We start from the raw sequence: 19,558 nt of genomic DNA on the forward strand, positions 1-19,558 counted from the left end.
AGTAGAATTATAGATTCACATTTAATGAACTTATAGCCTCACTCAATGAACTTACATATTTCCACACTCTATGACTTTATATACATATCCACACTGTTAACTATAAACTGGCAGCCTCATTCAATAAACGTACAGATCCACATTCAATGAACTTACAGAACTACTCTAACTTACAGACAGTGATGTAATAATAAATAGATTATGCTAAATATACAGTTATTTTATGGTTGTTAACAAGAATTATCACAGAATGTGATTAATTTTCATCAAACTGTGTAGTATATAATTATGAAAGGGCAATAAGTGATATGACTATGTCACCAGTAAAGAGCCTGATCAGATATTGCTAGAATCTCATTCTGTCCCACGCACAGGGACCCAGCACAGTGTTGGGATAGTGTAAAAAAGTATTTTAAAAAAAATATATATTGTATATATAATATAAGTATATAAAGTATATTTTTTTTTCTAGAATTACTTTTTTACACTATCCCAACACTGTGCCTGGTCCCTTTGGTCCCACGCAGTGATCTCTCTTACAGGATTAGTCTGTCCGTAGCTTAACCGCTGCACGGAGTTTGATGTCTTTTCAACAAAATACAGAACTAAGATAAAGACAAGTGATGATTTATTCACTTTAAATAAATATGTGACTGATGAGTATATACATCTACATGAACAAGGCGATTTTGAATGATTGATAAAATTGTTTTAAGAAAAATATTTGAGAAACGAATAATGTTTTAGAAAGATATGACCTGAATTTTATAGACTTAACAAAAGCTCTTGAAATAAGACACAGCTCTTTCTTTCTAAAAATAACTGTTAATCAAAACATCTCTTTATACTTAAAAGCTGTGTCCTTTTCTTTATAGAGTTGTTCCATTGGAAACCTCTTAACTCCAGTACAGGTCAAGTATGAAAACGTAAGAAATCTTTAAAAGATACAACTTTTGTGTATTTAAATGCTCAACAGAGGTCTTTGACACATGTAAAAGGTTACTCTAAAAGTTTGCCCTGTCATTTTGGTTTTGATGACGATTACGTCATGGCATATAATATACATAATGACGACTGAACACTGCGATATAATGATCTATTCCTTTTCTAAATGAACTTTTGTAATCCAAGCCATCAATTTCTTTGAAATGGTCAATAGATAGGGAATATATCCCATAATTCCGTGATATTTATAGTCTGTTGGGGCAACTTTGTACACAAATAGATTATCTCTTTCGTTTTTGACGTCTGTGAAAACAAACTCCTCAGAAAAGGCTTCATCAAGGACGACTTTGAGTCTGTCTATTTCATCTTTAATGAAAGGCTGTCGGAGTCTAGTAACACCTTCACAATATTTACATAACGCTTCGTAAATATCGTCTGTTTCCTCTTTGAGATCTAACATTTCCGTCCAGAACATAGAGTATTCATCCATTTTGGCGGGATTTGTGTCACGTGGTGTACCGTTGCGCGGAAACCTGCGCGACATGTCTTGAATTTTCTTGAAGTCTTTCATTGTTTGAATTTCAGAGGGTAAAAGTTTTCCCGCTAAAATTTGTGTAAGTTTAATACCTTCAAGAAATGATTTAAATTTTCTCTGGAACCATTCCATGTAACGGATTTTTAAGGAATTAAGTTTCTTAATTTGAGTTTTCGTTCTAACTTTGATGAAGTCCAGCTCAATCATACTTTCGTCAAAAGGGGTGTAGTTTGGCGGTCCACTGAAATCATAAATTAAATTGTTACATTCATAATGATGCATATGTAAAAGTAGACGGATCATCATGGAATTGTTCATTCTGGCCACATCAAACTTCGCTGGTGGTATTCAATGCAACGGCCAATGTCTTCTACAATTTATTACTCTGGTATATTATTTTTTTCTAAAAGATACAGACAGACGTTCGTATATATCTATCCGAAAAAAATCTACTATGATCAGTATATACAGTTACTTATTTATCTTAATAAACTTCGGATTTCTAAGTATATGTAAGTCCAATTGATGCCAGTTGTTCGAAATGCAACACTTTTATAGGGAAATGCAACACTTTATAGGGAAATGAAATACGAGCTGCCAGTTGTACAACTCAACTAATCTCAGTACTAGTCAAGAGTGGATTTAACAAGTAAAGGTCCTTTAATGGTCTTATGACAGTGACTTACAATTATGATCTTAAGACATGTGTATCACCTTGTGTTTTAATGTGACACAAAACATTAGGTACATGTATTATGCATTATTCAAATAGTCGGGAAAGACATCCATTAAGGGTTTATTTCTCCCGTATAATAGTGGTAACCGCCTTGCATATCTTTCTAACCTATCCTGAAACTGTGTTTCTTTTATTTGATTAACCACTCTCGATATCTTAACATGACATTGACGGAGTTTAAACTTACAAGTAATCTCTGTAAGTAAGGTCCATGGATGTGCTCATACTATAGTTAGAGGCTACACTGAGCCGACCACGCTCACTAATGCTGTTATACCGACCTCGGTCCGGCATGATCTTTCCTGTAATTGGCGACCTGAAATATACACATAACAAGGTTAGCTTTTAAAAAAGCTAGTAGCGACTCGCTTCGTAATTTTTTTCAAGGGGTGTGTTTAAATGTAAAAATGACAGTTCTGTTAGCTGAAGAGACTTCAGCGAACAACAAAATAAAAGTGAAGTCAACACTGGCCCGGTGCCCGATGGCCAGTGTATATAAGTTCAGGCCAGTGTAAATTTAAGAAAATTTTAATTATTTAGTAGAATAAATTCAAAACTGGAATTCGGGCCAGTAAATTCAAAATCTTAAACTCATTGACTGAAAGTGACATATAAAGTTCTCTCAGTTTAACCAAGATGAGTATGAGTATGAGTATATATGAAGGTGCATGTAAACAGATTGAAGAACCTATGTCTATGCACATTTACTATATGGCCTGTTGACCTTGACCACAAAATGTTAGATAGGTAGATTTCATAAAGATGTCTCTTAATACAAAATTAAGTTGTAATACATGTATGTCATTTAGTATTGGAATGAGAGGCACAAGTCCTAAAGTAAACACAAGTTGTCAATCAATTCAGCCAGAAAAGCCGGGATCCTATTAAAAAATATAGGGATCCCAGAAATTGACCAGTCTAAGAAGATGGTTTTAAGATAAGCCGGGATCCTATTAAAACATATAGGGATCCCGGGAATTGACCAGTTCAAGAATATAGTTTTCAGAAAAGCCGGGATCGTATTAAAATGTAAATAGATCTCACGGATTGGCCAGTTCAAGTATATAGTTTTCAGAAAAGCTGGGATCGTTTTAAAACATACAGGGATCCCGGGATTTGACCAATTCAAGAAAATAGTCTTTGATTTTTCCAATTAATTAGGCATATAATTATAACTATTGTGATTTCCGCATTTTAAGTTTGTTAATAAATAGCTCTAAATATATCTATATTCTAAGTTAAATTAATTTAACGTTCATTATATACAATAAAAAAAATTAACGTTTAATGGCCTTTCATTACGACAACAATCAACACAAATATAGTTCATTAGGATTTTCCTCCATATCTTATACGATCCCGGATCCCGGGCGTCCCGGATCCCGGCCAGTAAATACATACACTAAATACCGGAAAGGATAAAATGACCGGAAAAAAAGGAAAAATAAAAAATGCACAGAACCAGATGTACACTTATGTTAATTAACCAAACGAAAACTTACTACAGAGAAAACAGGTGAAATCGCTAAATCAGAAGTCAGTGTTAATATGATTTATTGAAAAGAATTCATACAAACAAACATTTTAATCATCATTATATCTTTGCGCTCAAAACAATACTTGCTGATTTTTAAAAATGGCGTGAAAATTGAAGGTTTTTTGACGCTATGTAAGATTAAATTTGATTGGCTAAATAATTTTGGATCCTAGCCCTGATAGATAAATTTTGTAGAAAGCTGGAAGCCAAGCTTCGATTAAATTTTTGGATAGCTGCGGAGTTTTAGGTTGTTTCTCAGTAAAATCCTACCGTAATACCGGCTCGCCGTGGCGAGCCGGCAATAGTTCTTAAAAATGATTAACTAGTACAATGTATATGTAAAGTAGTATGTGTTGTTAACTTGTTAAAATGCAGAATATTATAATTTGTTAGTGAAACAAACTTTATTTTCAATATCATTTACGAGATATTCTAAGCCAGTATTTGATTTTAAAAAGTTAAATGTAACAATAATGGAATATCTAACATAAATGTAAAATTTCTGTTTCAAATTAAACATAAAAATAAATAGAATAAATAAATTCTTGAAAATAATCATTTGTTCTATAACAAAAGTATGTTTGATTTAATAATTGCAAAAAAATTTATATATTAAATATTTATAATTTTGTTATAATAAAAGGATGATGATGATAATGATGCAATATATAGAAACGCAGGTGTGTAATTATTCATTCAAATGAAAACAAATGTACGACTTCTGGAAATGTGACACGATTTTTTTTCGCTGTCCATGTCACCGTCTATTGTGTATGATATAACATGCCAACAAGCGCTGTACAAAGTAATTACCAAAATAAAGCTTAATTTGGTATACTTTAGTCAACAAATAAACCATGAATGTTATCAATATACAATCATAACAGAATTAAAAATTTCACAAGACAAATTGCAATTTAATGCCAAACACTTCCCATACTTCAATTAACTAAGTTCAAATGAATGACTATAAACCTGGCACAAAATCTTTATCAAAACACTCATTGAAAAATATTTTCATAGTAGAACAAACCTCAGATCCATTTTGCACGGTATCCAAGAGTCCCGAAAAACGACTATTTCAAATCTTTTAAAGTAAAAAGCTACTGAAAAGCCAGTGGCTTTAAACTATTTAAACTACTTTAATCTGTACCCTGGTTTTGCCTTAATCAGCTTTCGATTTTATATTTGTAACGTGTACTGTTTGTCAATATAATTATCAACGGCATTATTTGATCAGTCAATATTTCAAGGTAGGAACTCATGGGGACTCGAAATTAAATAATACACATTACAATCAGCATTGCCATTAACGTAAATTCGGAAGCCTTCGTAAAAGTTCCGTATTCAATGTGTAATGAGCATCGTGACGTCTTTTTATCCTGCAGAGATTACGAGTTAATCCTCGTCATATGAAGAAGATTTAAAATATTGATAAGCTTCTATAAAGAACACTTTAAAAATGTTACATCAATATTTCAATTCTTTTCATGTCTCAGAGTATAGTTAAACGGGTTTTTAACTACATTTTAAAAACTAATACGTGAAAAAGTGAAAAAGTAAGACGTGTCCTATATTAACATGATTTTAATAGTCATGTGATTTCAAACAGTATTTACTTACAGCGTCCGGGAAATAAAGACATTTACGTTTTACAACGTTGGACAAAGTACCGTCATTTATACGTTTAGTAATCTAGAAATAGTTAACAGTATAATACAGACACCGTGAACGTCGGGTAAACCCCCGGTATTTACAACTTTGTTTTATCACACACCCGTGCCGATTTTGCGACTCCGTACAAATGGTATTGCACGGCCATGATGATGCATATATTTTGACTTGACGTCGTTAGCGTTATTTAAGACGCGCTAATTGTTAGCGTTATACTATAGGCGCGTCAATGATAAATGACTATGTGGTCTTTATTTTGGGTATGTGATAAATAGAATATTAAATTCGTGTAAGTTCATTACTGAATTTATTGAACTCGTTGAATAAAATAATAAATAAATAAATTTTATTCAACTCGTTCAATAAATTCAGTATTGAACTTACACCCATTCAATATCATCTATATACATTTTACAACGTTGGACAAACACGATCATTTACAGGGCAAGCACCAGTAAAATCATTTTACAAAGTTTGGTGAACGATATCATTTATCAACAATTAATGAAATAAGTTTAATTCATTTTAATAAAGATATTTTCACAACACAAAACACAATGAACTCTTAAAGACTATTGTGTAGCAGAGATTTGCGGCGAATACATTTAAAATGTTTATGAAATTTGGTCTGATACACTGGTAGCATGGGCTTCCCTGTCATAAAGTATAAATTTAAATTCATACCGAAAACGTTATTACCAATCGAACTGTCGGTGATTTTATCTCTCGTTTTACTTATGAAAAGTAAATATACACGTCTATCTAGCCATTAAACCTCACAAAACGTTTTTATAATGGAAACTAGCTCGTCTTATTTTCATACACTTTAATTGCTTGATTGATCGAATGATAATAAAATTAACACGTTTAACAAGGTCGTAATAAACCTTACACCGACTCTTTAAAACGGTAAAGTGAATTTCTTTGCCTTTGTATAAAATGTTTGAAGAAGAATTCTTACTAAAACTTCACCAGGGTATTTGATCGAACGTCAATACTTATTGTGATCGTTTTATTTGTACAAAGGCAAAATTGAAAACAGAATTGCTCGTTTGTTTTTAGGTGTGTACATAATGTCAGTTTGTAAAGAGTGGTCAGAAATAAATCATTAAATATCAGTTAATACGCATGTCCTTTAAAGTGGTCGAGGATTAAACGAGATTAAACGCTAAATGTAGCTATTTCGATTAATGTGCCCAAGTTATGGCGTTTTGCGTCGACCTAATAGCATACATTCAGGAAATCGGTCTGGAAATCATGAAGATATGACGGCAGTTTATTACCATGTACTTTAGTTTATACAGAATTTATTTTAGTTCGATTGTGTAGGAAACTATAAGCTTATAAACACACTTTCAAATCCGTTCTTGGAACCAACCAGTACTGAGCAATGAGTGTAAAGTTTCTTACTCGAGGAAAGAACGCTTTGCCCCTGTCGGGGCTTGAACCCACATGCGGCTATCGAGCAATAGATTACTGGTACTTGAAAAATTGAGCGATAAGTGGGAAATAGCCCAGAAATAAAACAATGAAATTAAGTTATCTTATAACAAGAGGGCCATGGTGGCCCTGGATTGCTCATATGAGATTCATGATAGAAAAGGGTAAAGTCAGTAATGAAGTCGCATTAGGTTTGTCATTTCACACTGCCATCACATAAGTTCAACTCTGAGCATATCTTTTGTTCAGGTTGGTAAAAAGTGATATTCAATAAGGACATCATTGAAACAGGAGCTGCAGGTTTTCAAGACATGATGCTCAACTAGCGTTATAAGACCCACGATAGAGTTATGTGTTCTTGCATAAAAGAATCTGATGAATCGCATGCGTTATTACAGAGATTATAGGATGTAAAGAACAAGTAATTAAATTGGCAAGGAGGAAATTTTTCAATCTCTAAGGAAAAGATGTGTTACAAGTATGTTGCCTGAAAGTTCAGGTGATGATCTTTATCAAGTATTCAATGTTAAAGCTCATAACATTATGGCGCGTAAACTTAAAGGGGCGAAAATCTAAATTAGGGCCAAAGTCCATAAAAAGTAACGCCCGTACTACTGCGTGAAGCCCATAAAGAAGTCTAAGTTTCAGAATGATAACGCAATTAATTCAGGGTACAAAAAATAACTGACGCTGACTCGGACACCGACAATGACGCACGGATTGGAAGGATTGCACGAAATAAAAAAAAGATACATCATTGAGCGTATAGGCGTCTGGCCATTTTGACAGAATAGCATTATACCATATAATATAAAATGTTAATAATTAGTATTTGAGCATTCTTTTGCTTCTAGATTTTGCATCTACCAAAAGTGCATCTAAAGTCGTAACAAAGCCAAAACAAGAAACGAGTGTCATTTAATAGCTAATTTGAGCGGCAACTGAGACCAAAATGAATTAATTTAAATACAAAATTAATAACATTTGTATGTTTATCTGCATGGTTGCATTATTAGAATTTGTTGAACAACAAAGTTACTCATTCCCGCGTCCAATGATTTAACCGTTACAAATGCAATATTAGAAATGTATCCATGCACGGGGATTATATAACTCGTGTATATTCCTAATATAAGGTCTAAATGTAAATTTGATGAGATCATTTGCAAGTGTTATATTTTCTGACAAAATTCTTTACTTTACGAATAAGATTAATTTATATTAAAAGTTCAGTATTGTCAAACAAAACCTATCTCCATTTTTTGTTGTTGGTGTTGCTGTATATATAAATATAAATAAAAACATATAAATGACTAACTGCACAAAACCGAAACAAAAATCAACATCTACCATAAGCTATGTGTAGAATAAAATCCCAAAAAATTACAATGTCTGTTTATAAAATACGTTCGTCGCAAATAAATTGAAATAATACGAATACATTTCTTAAGTTATATCAAGATACACGCAACAACCTTAAAAGAACAAACAAAAAAAGCTAAAAAGTTAAATTTCGAAATTATATTTTGGATGCCAAATAACGCCAAACTTATAATGCTTGATATTTTGTTCCGTGTAAAATTGGTGTTCAATCGCAAAGAAATCACAGGGCACCGACAGAAGAAATTCAGTACATGGACAGCTACAGTCCGAGGGAAGTGAACCTAAAAGAGTTATATGTGAGTATTGAGGTACGTAAGGTGGTAAGGCAAAAAATTAAATCTATGAAAATTAAAATGGCAGAATGGACTGCGACATCTCAATAGCAGCTGTACATAGCTCATGACATTCTTGTATTGTCTCGTATAACCTACTGTATATTTTAGACTCAAAGAACAGTTTTTCTTTGGCTTATTATCTGATAATTGTAGAGATATTTTCTTACCACTTTATGCTTCAAAATTAACCCTTTAAGGAGATATTTGGTGGCATTGTCCGTGCTAATCACTAAGCTTTATGCTTTATACTCTGCCAGATAGGGCGGCTGGACCCTGATTTACCTTAAATAAATATTGATAACGATTTCTCGAGGGAGAAAACAAACAACGAAAAGTAACGATGGCAGTCGATTGTAATGAATTTGCACAAGAATAACAAAATTACAGTATCAAACGAACGCTTGATTTCAATGTAAACCTCACCTGAATACAGAAGGCTATAGAAAATAGACACATTAGTGATCAAACATAGAGACTTGAATGTAGCTTTCTCAACAATAGTTCACACTGGTTTGATGACAGAGAGAAGGAAATTAAAATAATGAAGGTATTCACAAGCGTTATTTTACTCCTCGTGGGAACGAGAAAATGTTCAGCGAATCAAATCGATTGGAGATTTACCTTTGGCGGGCTCCTAATCACCGTCTCTACTTCTTTTATTGTTATTGAATAATGGGTGTTTTACTTTAATATCTGTTTCAGTTACAAATATTGACTCTTTAAATTTATATTTGTTCTTGTCACATAAAAAAAGAAAAATGTTGTATACATATAAGTTGGCAGACGTCAAACAGTGAACTAACAGTCTACGTACATACAGTGGTGCATATCTACTCCGGTATTTCGCACCTTTGTCGGTAGTTAAAACAGAAATCAATAGAATTAAAATGTTCAATATCCCGGACAATATATACCGTCAGATATGTTTACTTAATCAAATTATTTAAATGGAAAATTAATCATATATTCCCTTGCCATGTCAAATGTCGAAAATAAACCAGCAATTAGCTGGCGTATAATTTTATATATCTGTTGATATAGACGGGAGACAAACGAGTTATATCTTTTTGAAGGAAAATGATAATATACTTTGAAGTCATAAATTATTTTAGAAAGTGACATGTTCAACGAGAAAGCACTCTCAACTGCCTTAGTTTGAATCAATAAAAGGTTTTTGTGGTGATTTTCAAGTATTACAGCTTTCATTTATTACATGGTAGCAAGTTGGATTTTTTCTTCAGTAGATAAGCAAATGCATATTAAACGCAACTTAATTACAGGTTACATGGTCGTTACATTAATAACCCTTATTGTGGGTATACTGGTGTCTATAAAATCTAGTATTCTCATACTGAAATTCCTTATGATAAAAACAAAACAGTCCCGAATTTAAAGACGGAAGACTGTAACATGAATAAGAGAAGTCAATCATGTGAACTTAAAAATCATATGACTAACCGATATGGAAAACAAACTAAACTGTAAAATTCTGAAATATAAGCGCCGAAATTTCTTTTGGAACACTAGAAGACAACTAATTATTTTCAAATTATTACCTCTGATAAAAAAATTCTGTCCTCTGTATCGTAAGATTGTTAGCAAGTTTAGGGGTATTGCAGAACTTATCATAGAACAAATTATCGTAGATTCAATCTATAAGCATTTTAATACCTTAATTACTTTTAAAACTTACTTTACTAAAAGCTTTTATGCTAATACCTAGAATCTATAACCTTGGTAGTTCAGACACGTAATTAACGTTGAATTTTATTTTACACTGACAACTTGTTTAATGTATTGCTAACACAAGGTTAAGTTTTTCTGTCAAAGAATAGCATTACCGGTATCGCAGTATCATATTTGAAAGCTTAATATATTTAATGGGTTTAATAATATTCTATTAAAAATTGCGGTTACCACAATCGATTTTCAATAGTTCTTTTGTTGTATGAGATTTTAAAACATTATTATGTTGGCACTTAACATTGAAATCCGGGCATTGAATATTAAAACATTAGGTTAACTTTTTTAGTAAAATCGTGTTCACAACACGGCTCAAACCTTTAGTTTAAGCCCATTTTGTACAGCTCAACCGTCCCCTGGTTGAAACGGAGACAGACGCCTTAACAACCAAGTAACCGTTCACGTTTGGTTTCTAAATTCCAAAGCAGCAACGCTTTGAGTAATACTGTCTGTTAACTAGTCAATACTTCGGTGGGTAATAATTTGTATGACAACAGTTTTAATGACATTCGTTCTTCACGTCTATCTAGATGTGAAGAAGTTGGCAATTACTTGAAGAAATAAAATGTTAGAAACGATACTGTCACAGAATGGCGTTGGTCGTTTAAATAACGTTTCGGTTGAAAAAAAATATTTGTGGTCAGATCCGAAACAGTATTTATTTTTTCTGTCCGAGTTATTAATTTTATATATATACAAAAATGTGCATTCAATTATCTTCTCTTTTTTCAATTTAATTGTATTAATATGATTTCTTTGTCTTTTACGAGCATGTCACACGAGATAAAAAATAGTAATTGACAGTTAATGCAAATAGATTATAAAAACAAGAGAAAATATTTATGAACTTACTTCGCATCCAAATTTAAACGTGGAACCGACATTTTCCGTTGCAAATAAATCCAAATTTTTTTTTAATGTTTCCTTCAATTCAGAATGTTTTGTTTAGTACTGTGTATGGTATAAACGTAAATTAATCCTGATCGCAAATCACCTTATTATGTTTTATTATTTAACTCCCGGTAAGAAAATCCATACGCGAGAGTTGGAAGCTATCTAGCTTTCACTAGGCTAGAGTGGCCTTTATTGGTTTAAAACGCGGTAGTTTGATCTATTGGCTATATTTATTTACAATTATCATTTTATTCGATGTATAGTGAAAGGATATAGGAGTCATAAACCAAGATACATAATCTATACTTACGTGCGAAAGCGGGTGAAGTTTCATTAAAATTTGCCTCGCTGGCCAATGTCAAACTTTTTTTTTATTTTAGTGAGCTGTAGAAAGATACATCTTTACCGCCGTATGTACACAACTGCAGATGTTTCTAAATTCAAAAGTTTTCCATTTCATGTTTAAATGTTGAAATCTGCTTAAGCCGGTGCTATGGGGGCGTGTACGGTAGATTGCATTTGTCAGTACCGTCAATGAACAAGCTCAATCAAACTTAGTCTGCAACATTTTCAGTTTTGGGCTTTCTTTAGGGATTCTTATTTTATGCGGTGGTATTGGACCTACAGATCAGCCAAGGCATATAAATTTATAGAATCATTACAAGGTATCTATTTTAGCTTAGCTTCTAAAGGGATCAATGGCTGTTTAATAAAACCAAGTAAGAAAGGTTAATGGGAATATTTTTTTAACCCTTTTTGTTCCCTTAAAGGGACTAACCATATTTATATGTGCAAACTTCACAGAAGAATAAAGATGCTAAAGATCAACATTAGATTTGGTGCATTTTCATTCTCTGTTACAGAACAAGTGAGATGTGGATCCATAAAAATACTCCAAAAAGTCATTTTAAGCATTTCTATTCATCTTTAGTTCAAGCAAGTAGCCTTTTGGTTTATACAGAATTTATTTTAGTTCGATTGTGTAGGAAGCTATAAGCTTATAGACACACTTTCGAATCCGTTCCTGGAACCAACCAGTACTGAGTGTAAAGTTTCTTGCTCAAGGAAACAACGACTTGTCCCTGACGGGGTTTGAACCCATGCGCCTAGCAATCATGAGATTACTAGTCCGACGCGTTAACCACTCGGCCATGCCGCCACTCAAGTAGCCTTTTATAAGATGTCATCAAAATCTATTTGATCAAACTAAACAGAAACTATGAATGTATCTAAGGTTGTTACAGATTTTGTTTGATCGCGACTTTGTGATGTTCATGTAGTATTTTTTGTGATGAAAAGTAGAAGTTCAATTTCATTCATTCTGAGTTTTGATGATAGTCTTTCTTACTTGTTATGAATGTCCCAGTTGATGTATGTGAAAAATAATTTTTTATGATATAAGGCTTTTGGATGTCTGCTGAGTTCCTTTGTGTGGCGGCATTGAACTCACAGTTATGATGAACAATAAGTAACAATTTGAGAAGTAGAAGTTCAAGGTAAAGCAGAAAGCCTACAAATTTGTGAAAATAGGAAAAAAACATACAAGGATACAACAGTGCGAGCTTGATTATTATATTTGTATATTCATTTACATAAACAATAAAATGTTTTTTTGTTGTTTTTTTTAGTCTATCCAACGCCGCTATTAATCCATTCTTTGGGTTCATGACAAGAAAATGTGAAAATATTTTTTTTTCGAATATAGGCCAAGAGATAAACTAACCAAATCTTTTTTTCAGCAAATATTTAATTCGTTACAAGACACAGTATTATAGGAACCGGCGACTGTTTTTCTTTTTCTTTTTGTTAAAGATACATGGTGACAGACCCCACTATTTTATGGAATAACACGAAGGTGTTACATTGACATACCACGACAACTACAGTACTGAACTACCTACGACTACCTTTGCGGATGCTACACAATTCTTAAAGAAGCTTTAACTATAACCAACGCATAACAGTACAATCAAACCGAGCCTGTCACATCGTACTTGAGGACCTTCAGTTTTTATCGTTGTTGTTATTATTATTGACTATTTTGATGATTTCTATCCATTTGTTCATGGCAAATGTCATCCCAAGATACGTCTCCTCGCTCTTCCTAAAAAATAAGTCTTAGAACTAGATTATGCAAGAGTAGTGGGACTTGTCAATAAAATATTGATGCAGCACTGAATATCACGCCTGGCAGCTTTATCCCAGTTTGTACTGTCTTTTCAAATACATATTTTACTTTGTGTTACCATGGCAACATTTTTTAAATATTTTAAGTGCACTTGCTACCAACACACGCCGTTTGCGTCCCATTTTTGTCTCTAGCGACATGTGAGCCTTAAGTTCACCAACAAGGATTAAAAGTAAAATTGAAATCCTTGGAACGTTTTGGATTTTGAACTTTACATTTCTATGCACAAAACTTAAACGTATGACGTAACGGTTGAGATTTGATACACAAACTTTATGAGTACAAGCCCGTCATCGTCATTGATTTATGTTAGTAAGTAGTTTTCCGGTCACTTAAGAAAAAGATGTTAACCAGTATATGTAGTTTCTCACTTTAAACCTCTTATTTTTGTCCAAAAACGCCACTGGTATTATGTTTGGCAACATTTATCGGATACATTTAAATGTTCAATGACCTTTTGTCGGTAATTGTCGGATCTCGAGGTAAATCATGCGCATTCTAGAGAATGGTACGACGGTATATGTATTTAACTTGTAAACTTGCCTTACTAACCTCAGTGACGTGTTAAGACTTTCAGTTTCAAAATGAAGGTTGTAAGTTCGATACGTCCAGTTTACCAGTTTTTGGGGTTGAGTTTTACGTCGCAACAACACACGCCCTTCCATGCTTTACTTGAATTTATTTCAGACACGAAAAGGCAGCTATTAGAATCACCGATGTTTCATAAGCTAGCTGGATAGCCTCTTCACATGTCCCTGCCGAGATTCAAAACCCACAGTGGATAGGGGCAAGTGTTGTAAAGTCAACGACCTTAACCAGGCTTAGTTTACCTTTTTTAAGTGAATCAGCGGAAAATGATGTTAACAAAGAGCTGTCCGGGTAGCAGCGCGCCCCACTTTTCTCAGGATAAAAAGTAGAAATTGGGGCATAATTCTTCAAATATGCTTGCAAGAATGACCTGCCCTTGATAGTTAAAGTGAATAATCATTCGTGTTCTATAAGAAACTAAGGAAAATATAAAATGCCAGCGGTTGGCCAGGGCAAAAAGATAAGTCAAATAGGGGACATAACTCTTCAACATAATTTTCGAATTATCTGCACTTGTGATATAGCGTCACATTTTGATGATCATGGAGAATACCAAAAGGTTTGAGTGAATATCTTTTGACAATTTCTGAGATAATGAAACTCGTCGCGACTCACATAGAGCTACAACTTCACAAGCATTGCTGTAAATAACAGTAAATGAACATAAACGTAAACTTGATAAAATATTTACCAACACCAAGTGGGTCAGGAGAGTAACTCACCTGTTCTTCCGAAAGCGGAGCAAAGATGGTACTGAAGTTGTTTCTTGCCATAATCATTGGTGGTCAAATATTTGTTTCGTGTTTAGTTCAGATCACATGAAGGTTTGTTTATCATTATCTCTATTATTCACGTTGGCATATATACCTTAGTTTCTTATTGTTACCAAGTCCATGAATATCTATTTAATTATGTACATCTGGCACAATTTTGCTTCGCTACTAGGGTATGCATGGAAAGGCCCAAAAATGGACAATACCTTTTACTTTCTTTTCTTTTTCACTGTGTGCAGAAACAGAAAATACTTTTAATAAATACATCAAGTACCTTTATGTATAAAGGGGAATAACTTATAACTTGATGCCTGCATTTGTAACCTGCAAGGATTGTGCCCCTTGTATTAAATAAGCAGCAGCCATGGCACTAATACCAAAAATATTGAACCATTCATATTTTCAATGGCTGGAAAAATGAATGCCACTATATAAAATGCCATTAACATGGATATGTAAATAATTATGTCCATCCAAGTATAAATGTTGAAAGCACAGGTCAGTATCAAATAACATTTTGCCATAATTGTGTTCAATATGCAAAATCTATAAATATTGGCAACATTCATTTTTTGAAAAGTGTGGGGCAGTCTTTTTACGATTTAGTTAGTTTTTTTTTAAAGAGTGGGGCAGTCTTTTTATGATTTAGTTATATTTTATATTGGTTATATTGGTCAATCACCATCATTAAAGTCAATCTCTTGAAATAAAATACTTGTTCAACCAAACAGTGGGAAAAAAATCATAATTTCACTTTAAAACATATACATGGGTGTAACTTTATATATAACCAACTTGTTCAAATAGACAAAGAGATTCCTATCAATAATGAATGCTAGGTGTGAAAATTACAAGCCTATAATAGCACCAGCATATTAAAACTATTACCGGCTTCATGGACCACCAGCTGAAAATCTCCTTAAACAGTTCAAATCTAGGCATAGAAAATCATCATGTAAAGCTTATAATCAAGTTACTACACAGGGTTATCACGCCAAAACAAACATATAGTCCAATGAAGACTTTGTATAGTAAAATCAAGACTTGGTAATTTTTCTTTCAAGTGTATTTTATACAGATACTTTACATTAACTAGCATTCAATTAGCAATTGAGCAAAATAATAAAACAAAATGATTTTTTTTATAATATGTAATGTTTATTTTTTTACATTATTTGCAAGTGACCATCAGCACTCCCGACGTAATGTGAAATCTTGACAAAAATACAAAAGCTTTACAAACAATCAAAACCCCTATATGGGTCCTTTGGTTAACAGGTCAACAGGGCTACAATGAAAAAAACAAAACAAAAAAAAAAGAACTGGTTCCGTTATTTCTAACGATAAAAATGTTGGAAATATAAATAATTTAGAAATAAAGGAACCAGTGTTTTTTTCTCTTCCCTTCAATTTACTTACAAAGTATGACAGGAAAAAAACAGACTTAGCTTTAGATACGGGGCAACTAAAGAGAATTCAATCACAGATTCAATTTTTTCTTCTAAGTACAGTAACCAAGATCAACTTGGGGTAGTTCAAGAAATATTTTTTTTTTCTAATAAGTATTATTTGTAATATGGATACTTAAACTCATATTGCACCAAACTATTTTTTCTACTTCTTTTAGCTTTTTATGAAAAGAAAAAATGCATATAAAAATTAAATTGTAGCTTTAAAAAGACCCTGTTTCTCGTGTCATAGTAAATCACCGTGTTAAACACATTCATATAGGTATATATCTATAGTTCTTTTCTTTTACAAACATTACATAGATATAACATTTACAAAAAAAAAATAAACCAATCTTGCATCGAAATGCTGGAATAAAATGTTAGTTTATAAATTAATCAGGACTGCAACAATCACAGACTTGGCTGCTATAAAAACCTTTCTTATCTCAAAACTAATCCACATTACAGCATATAAAAAAAACTTAAGTATCATTTAGCATCCTCGACCCTTACTACGAACAAAGATAAAACCTGTAGAGAAATCTTTAATGCAGGAAATACTGTTTAGTTTTTCAACAGTATATAATAAGAGACACAGTAACTTTATTCCCATCAACTCAAGAGATATAATATGGAATTTCTGTACAATTATATGTAACCAATGAAAAATTTAGATTCAGAACAAAAAATATATCGAAAAATAGTAAGTTTTCAGAATGGGAAAAAAAACAATTTATGGACATACATAGTTTTAGTCATAATCCTGTTTTAGTTAAAGCAGTATTTGTTTTATTTTAATAAAACCATACAAATAAACAAAGTATATTAATCTATCTACACTGAAGTAATAATGAGCAATGTGGAAATAGATAAATGAATGAATGTCGGGGGAACAAACAACTGATGGCTTGCAGTGATGGATGCTGGAAATGGTTGATCTGAGAATGTACGAATACAGCATTAATAATCATACATTTATGATATGACATATTTATAAAAATGGACTTTCTTTTAAATGAAAATTTTCTGTACACTTTAGTAACTAAAATATAATTTTCTTTTATACATTTCTCACAGACTTTGTTGTAATGAACCTATACATACATACACTCTTATTAAAGACATATACACATTTTTTTGTTCAAGTCTGGGAACACAAAATGAAAACTGAAAAAAATCAATGGAAACAATCTCTATATATCTTACTTTTTACATTAGACAAACAAGAAATATCTATCAGTCTTAAATTATTCCACAAAAAAAAAATCACACACATTTCAACAGACTCTATGTCTGTTAATCCTTGAACAACTAATTAAGTTAACACAGTTATATATATAGAATTAATTTATGCACACTCTAGTATCACTCCTGCTACAACGTATCCACAAACATTGATAACTGGTCTTGTGGAGCCAGCTGATTCACTTCAGTGTCCTGGGGTAAACTACGTCCTATATCAAGTCCTGTATTTTGCACTTGAGGCACACTATTATGAGATTGTAACTGGGGTAACATCACCTGATCCGAGTTTATTTGATTATAGTCTGTGGGTGCACCAGCACCCTGCATATTAGGGTGTGGTGACTGGTTCGGAGGTATGTGATGGGGTGACATTTGGGGTTGACGTGGCGACGGATTGAGCTGCTGGCGTGGTGATGGGGTGGGCTGTGGCGAACGAACAGTCTGATGTAATGTTGATGATGGGGGTGATCGGACCTGTTGCATTAAATTAGAGTTAACGTTTTGCTGGGACAGCATCTGCTGGGGACTAACAGGCTTGCCCCCTGCCACACCCACCATTTGTTGTTTTAATTGTGCCTGTTGTTGTTGAACCTGTTGCATCATTTGGTGGTTTGAGTTCTGATACTGCTGCATTGTGTCGTTTTGGAATCTCGGCTGCCCATATGGCTGCATTTGACTTCGTTGTTGCACTTGGTTAAATGGAGCATTAAATTGGTTGCCACCCATTTGTTGATGCTGACCCATCTGTTGTTGTTGTTGTTGTTGCTGCTGCTGTTGCTGTTGTTGCCTCATACGTTGCTGCCACAGTAATTCCTGCTGCTGTGGAGTTATTGATTGGTTTTGGGGCATGTTTGGCATACCAATTTGTTGACTTGGTGGCCGAGTTGGCATTTGATTACTGATCCCTCCAGCTTGTGGATTCCTCTGTTTCAGAAAAGCTGCCATCAACTGTGGATACGCCTTGAGAATAGAAATCACCTGCTGTTGTTGTTGAGGTGATGTTGGAGACTTTAATGTACGAAGAAGTTGCTCAAGGGCCTCGTTAGGTGCTCCTTGACCTTGGCCTTGTGGTCTTTGTAGCATTTGTCTATTGACATTCATTGCTGGATTCATATCTACACCAGGATTCATGTTCACCATACCTGGATTCTGTGGCATGCGCTGTATCTGTTGCATGGGTCTCATCTGAGCCATACCCGGTTGATTCTGCTGGAAATTTTGGGGTAAAGTAGATTGTGCCATGGTCTGTGGTATTGGAGGAGGTTGAGGCTTTTGTGGAGCCATCTGTTGACCTGGTTGTGACCACTGTTGAGTCATACTTGGTTGTGGCATAACACCTACACTTGTGACTTGTGGTTTGGCTTTAGGAGGAGGCATTGCACCAATTCCAGGTTTACCCATGCTTCCTGCTTGCCTCTGAGCTGCCTCCTGTGCTTCTAAAGCTGCAGCCATAGCTGCAGGTGGAGGACCGCCAGCTGATTTACCTCCACCTCCAGACATGGGTGGTGTTGGTGCAGCACTTGCCTGAGAGATGGCTGGTGTAGAATTCTGACCCATCTGCATGGTAGCCATACGTCTTCGCATAAGCTGTGCCTGATGAAACCTATTTTGCAACTGTTGTTGTCGCAACTTTTGCTTTATTTGAAGACAGAATGGCACTTGACACTTTTGTTCATTACAATGTTTGGCATGATAACAGCACAGAGCAATAAGTTGTTTACAAATCTGACAACCCGAGTTAGTCTTTTTGCGACATACTTTAGTATGTGCCACAACACGTTTCATCTTATGACAACTAGGCAGGCGACAGTTAGCGTCCCTACAACCACATGCATGAACCAATGATTGAATGCACCGCTGAATAGATTGACGGCGATTTTCCTGAGGATCTTGTTTATCTCCGGATGATGTCCCATCATCGAGATCAAAACCGAGACGGTCCATTTTGTGATGATGACCATCTTTGTGGTAACATGTGTTGCACAAGTCAAAGTCCTGTAATGTGAAAAGAATAATTATGGTCATTTCATTTGCATTTTTTTATTGCCTCAAGAATACACAATTTATATTCACAGTCTAAAATGAGCAATT

At 33.8% G+C, this 19,558-nt stretch overlaps 2 protein-coding genes across 8 annotated transcripts in view; both read right to left on the minus strand.

Annotated features, from left to right (window-relative positions):
• Nucleotides 1-613: 613 nt before the first annotated feature.
• On the minus strand, nt 614-11,220 carry LOC132717206 (uncharacterized). Of its 2 annotated transcripts, none has more exons than XM_060700629.1 (3): nt 11,181-11,220; nt 2,404-2,532; nt 614-1,721 (listed from the first exon to the last, which is right to left on the minus strand). In XM_060700629.1, exons 1-3 carry the CDS (start codon nt 11,210-11,212, stop codon nt 1,097-1,099), a joined length of 786 nt encoding a protein of 261 aa, XP_060556612.1. In that variant the 5' UTR covers nt 11,213-11,220; the 3' UTR covers nt 614-1,096. The 2 variants fall into 2 exon arrangements, with proteins under 2 accessions (XP_060556612.1, XP_060556613.1); XM_060700630.1 differs by lacking the exon at nt 11,181-11,220 and adding an exon at nt 4,787-4,937.
• A 4,603-nt stretch (nt 11,221-15,823) lies between these two features.
• The window catches only part of LOC132717207 (CREB-binding protein-like), a 28,980-nt gene continuing 25,245 nt past the window's right edge, over nt 15,824-19,558 (minus strand). For all 6 annotated transcript variants that reach the window (XM_060700636.1, XM_060700635.1, XM_060700634.1 and 3 more), the window contains exon 26: nt 15,824-19,462. In XM_060700636.1, coding sequence (XP_060556619.1) covers nt 17,597-19,462 — 1,866 coding nt within the window. In that variant the 3' untranslated portion in view covers nt 15,824-17,596. The remainder of the gene's footprint in view (nt 19,463-19,558) is intronic.

Source organism: Ruditapes philippinarum, unplaced genomic scaffold, assembly GCF_026571515.1.
Source record: "Ruditapes philippinarum isolate M1 unplaced genomic scaffold, ASM2657151v2 ctg136_1_1_1_1, whole genome shotgun sequence".
In the NCBI taxonomy this organism is placed as follows: domain Eukaryota; kingdom Metazoa; phylum Mollusca; class Bivalvia; order Venerida; family Veneridae; genus Ruditapes; species Ruditapes philippinarum.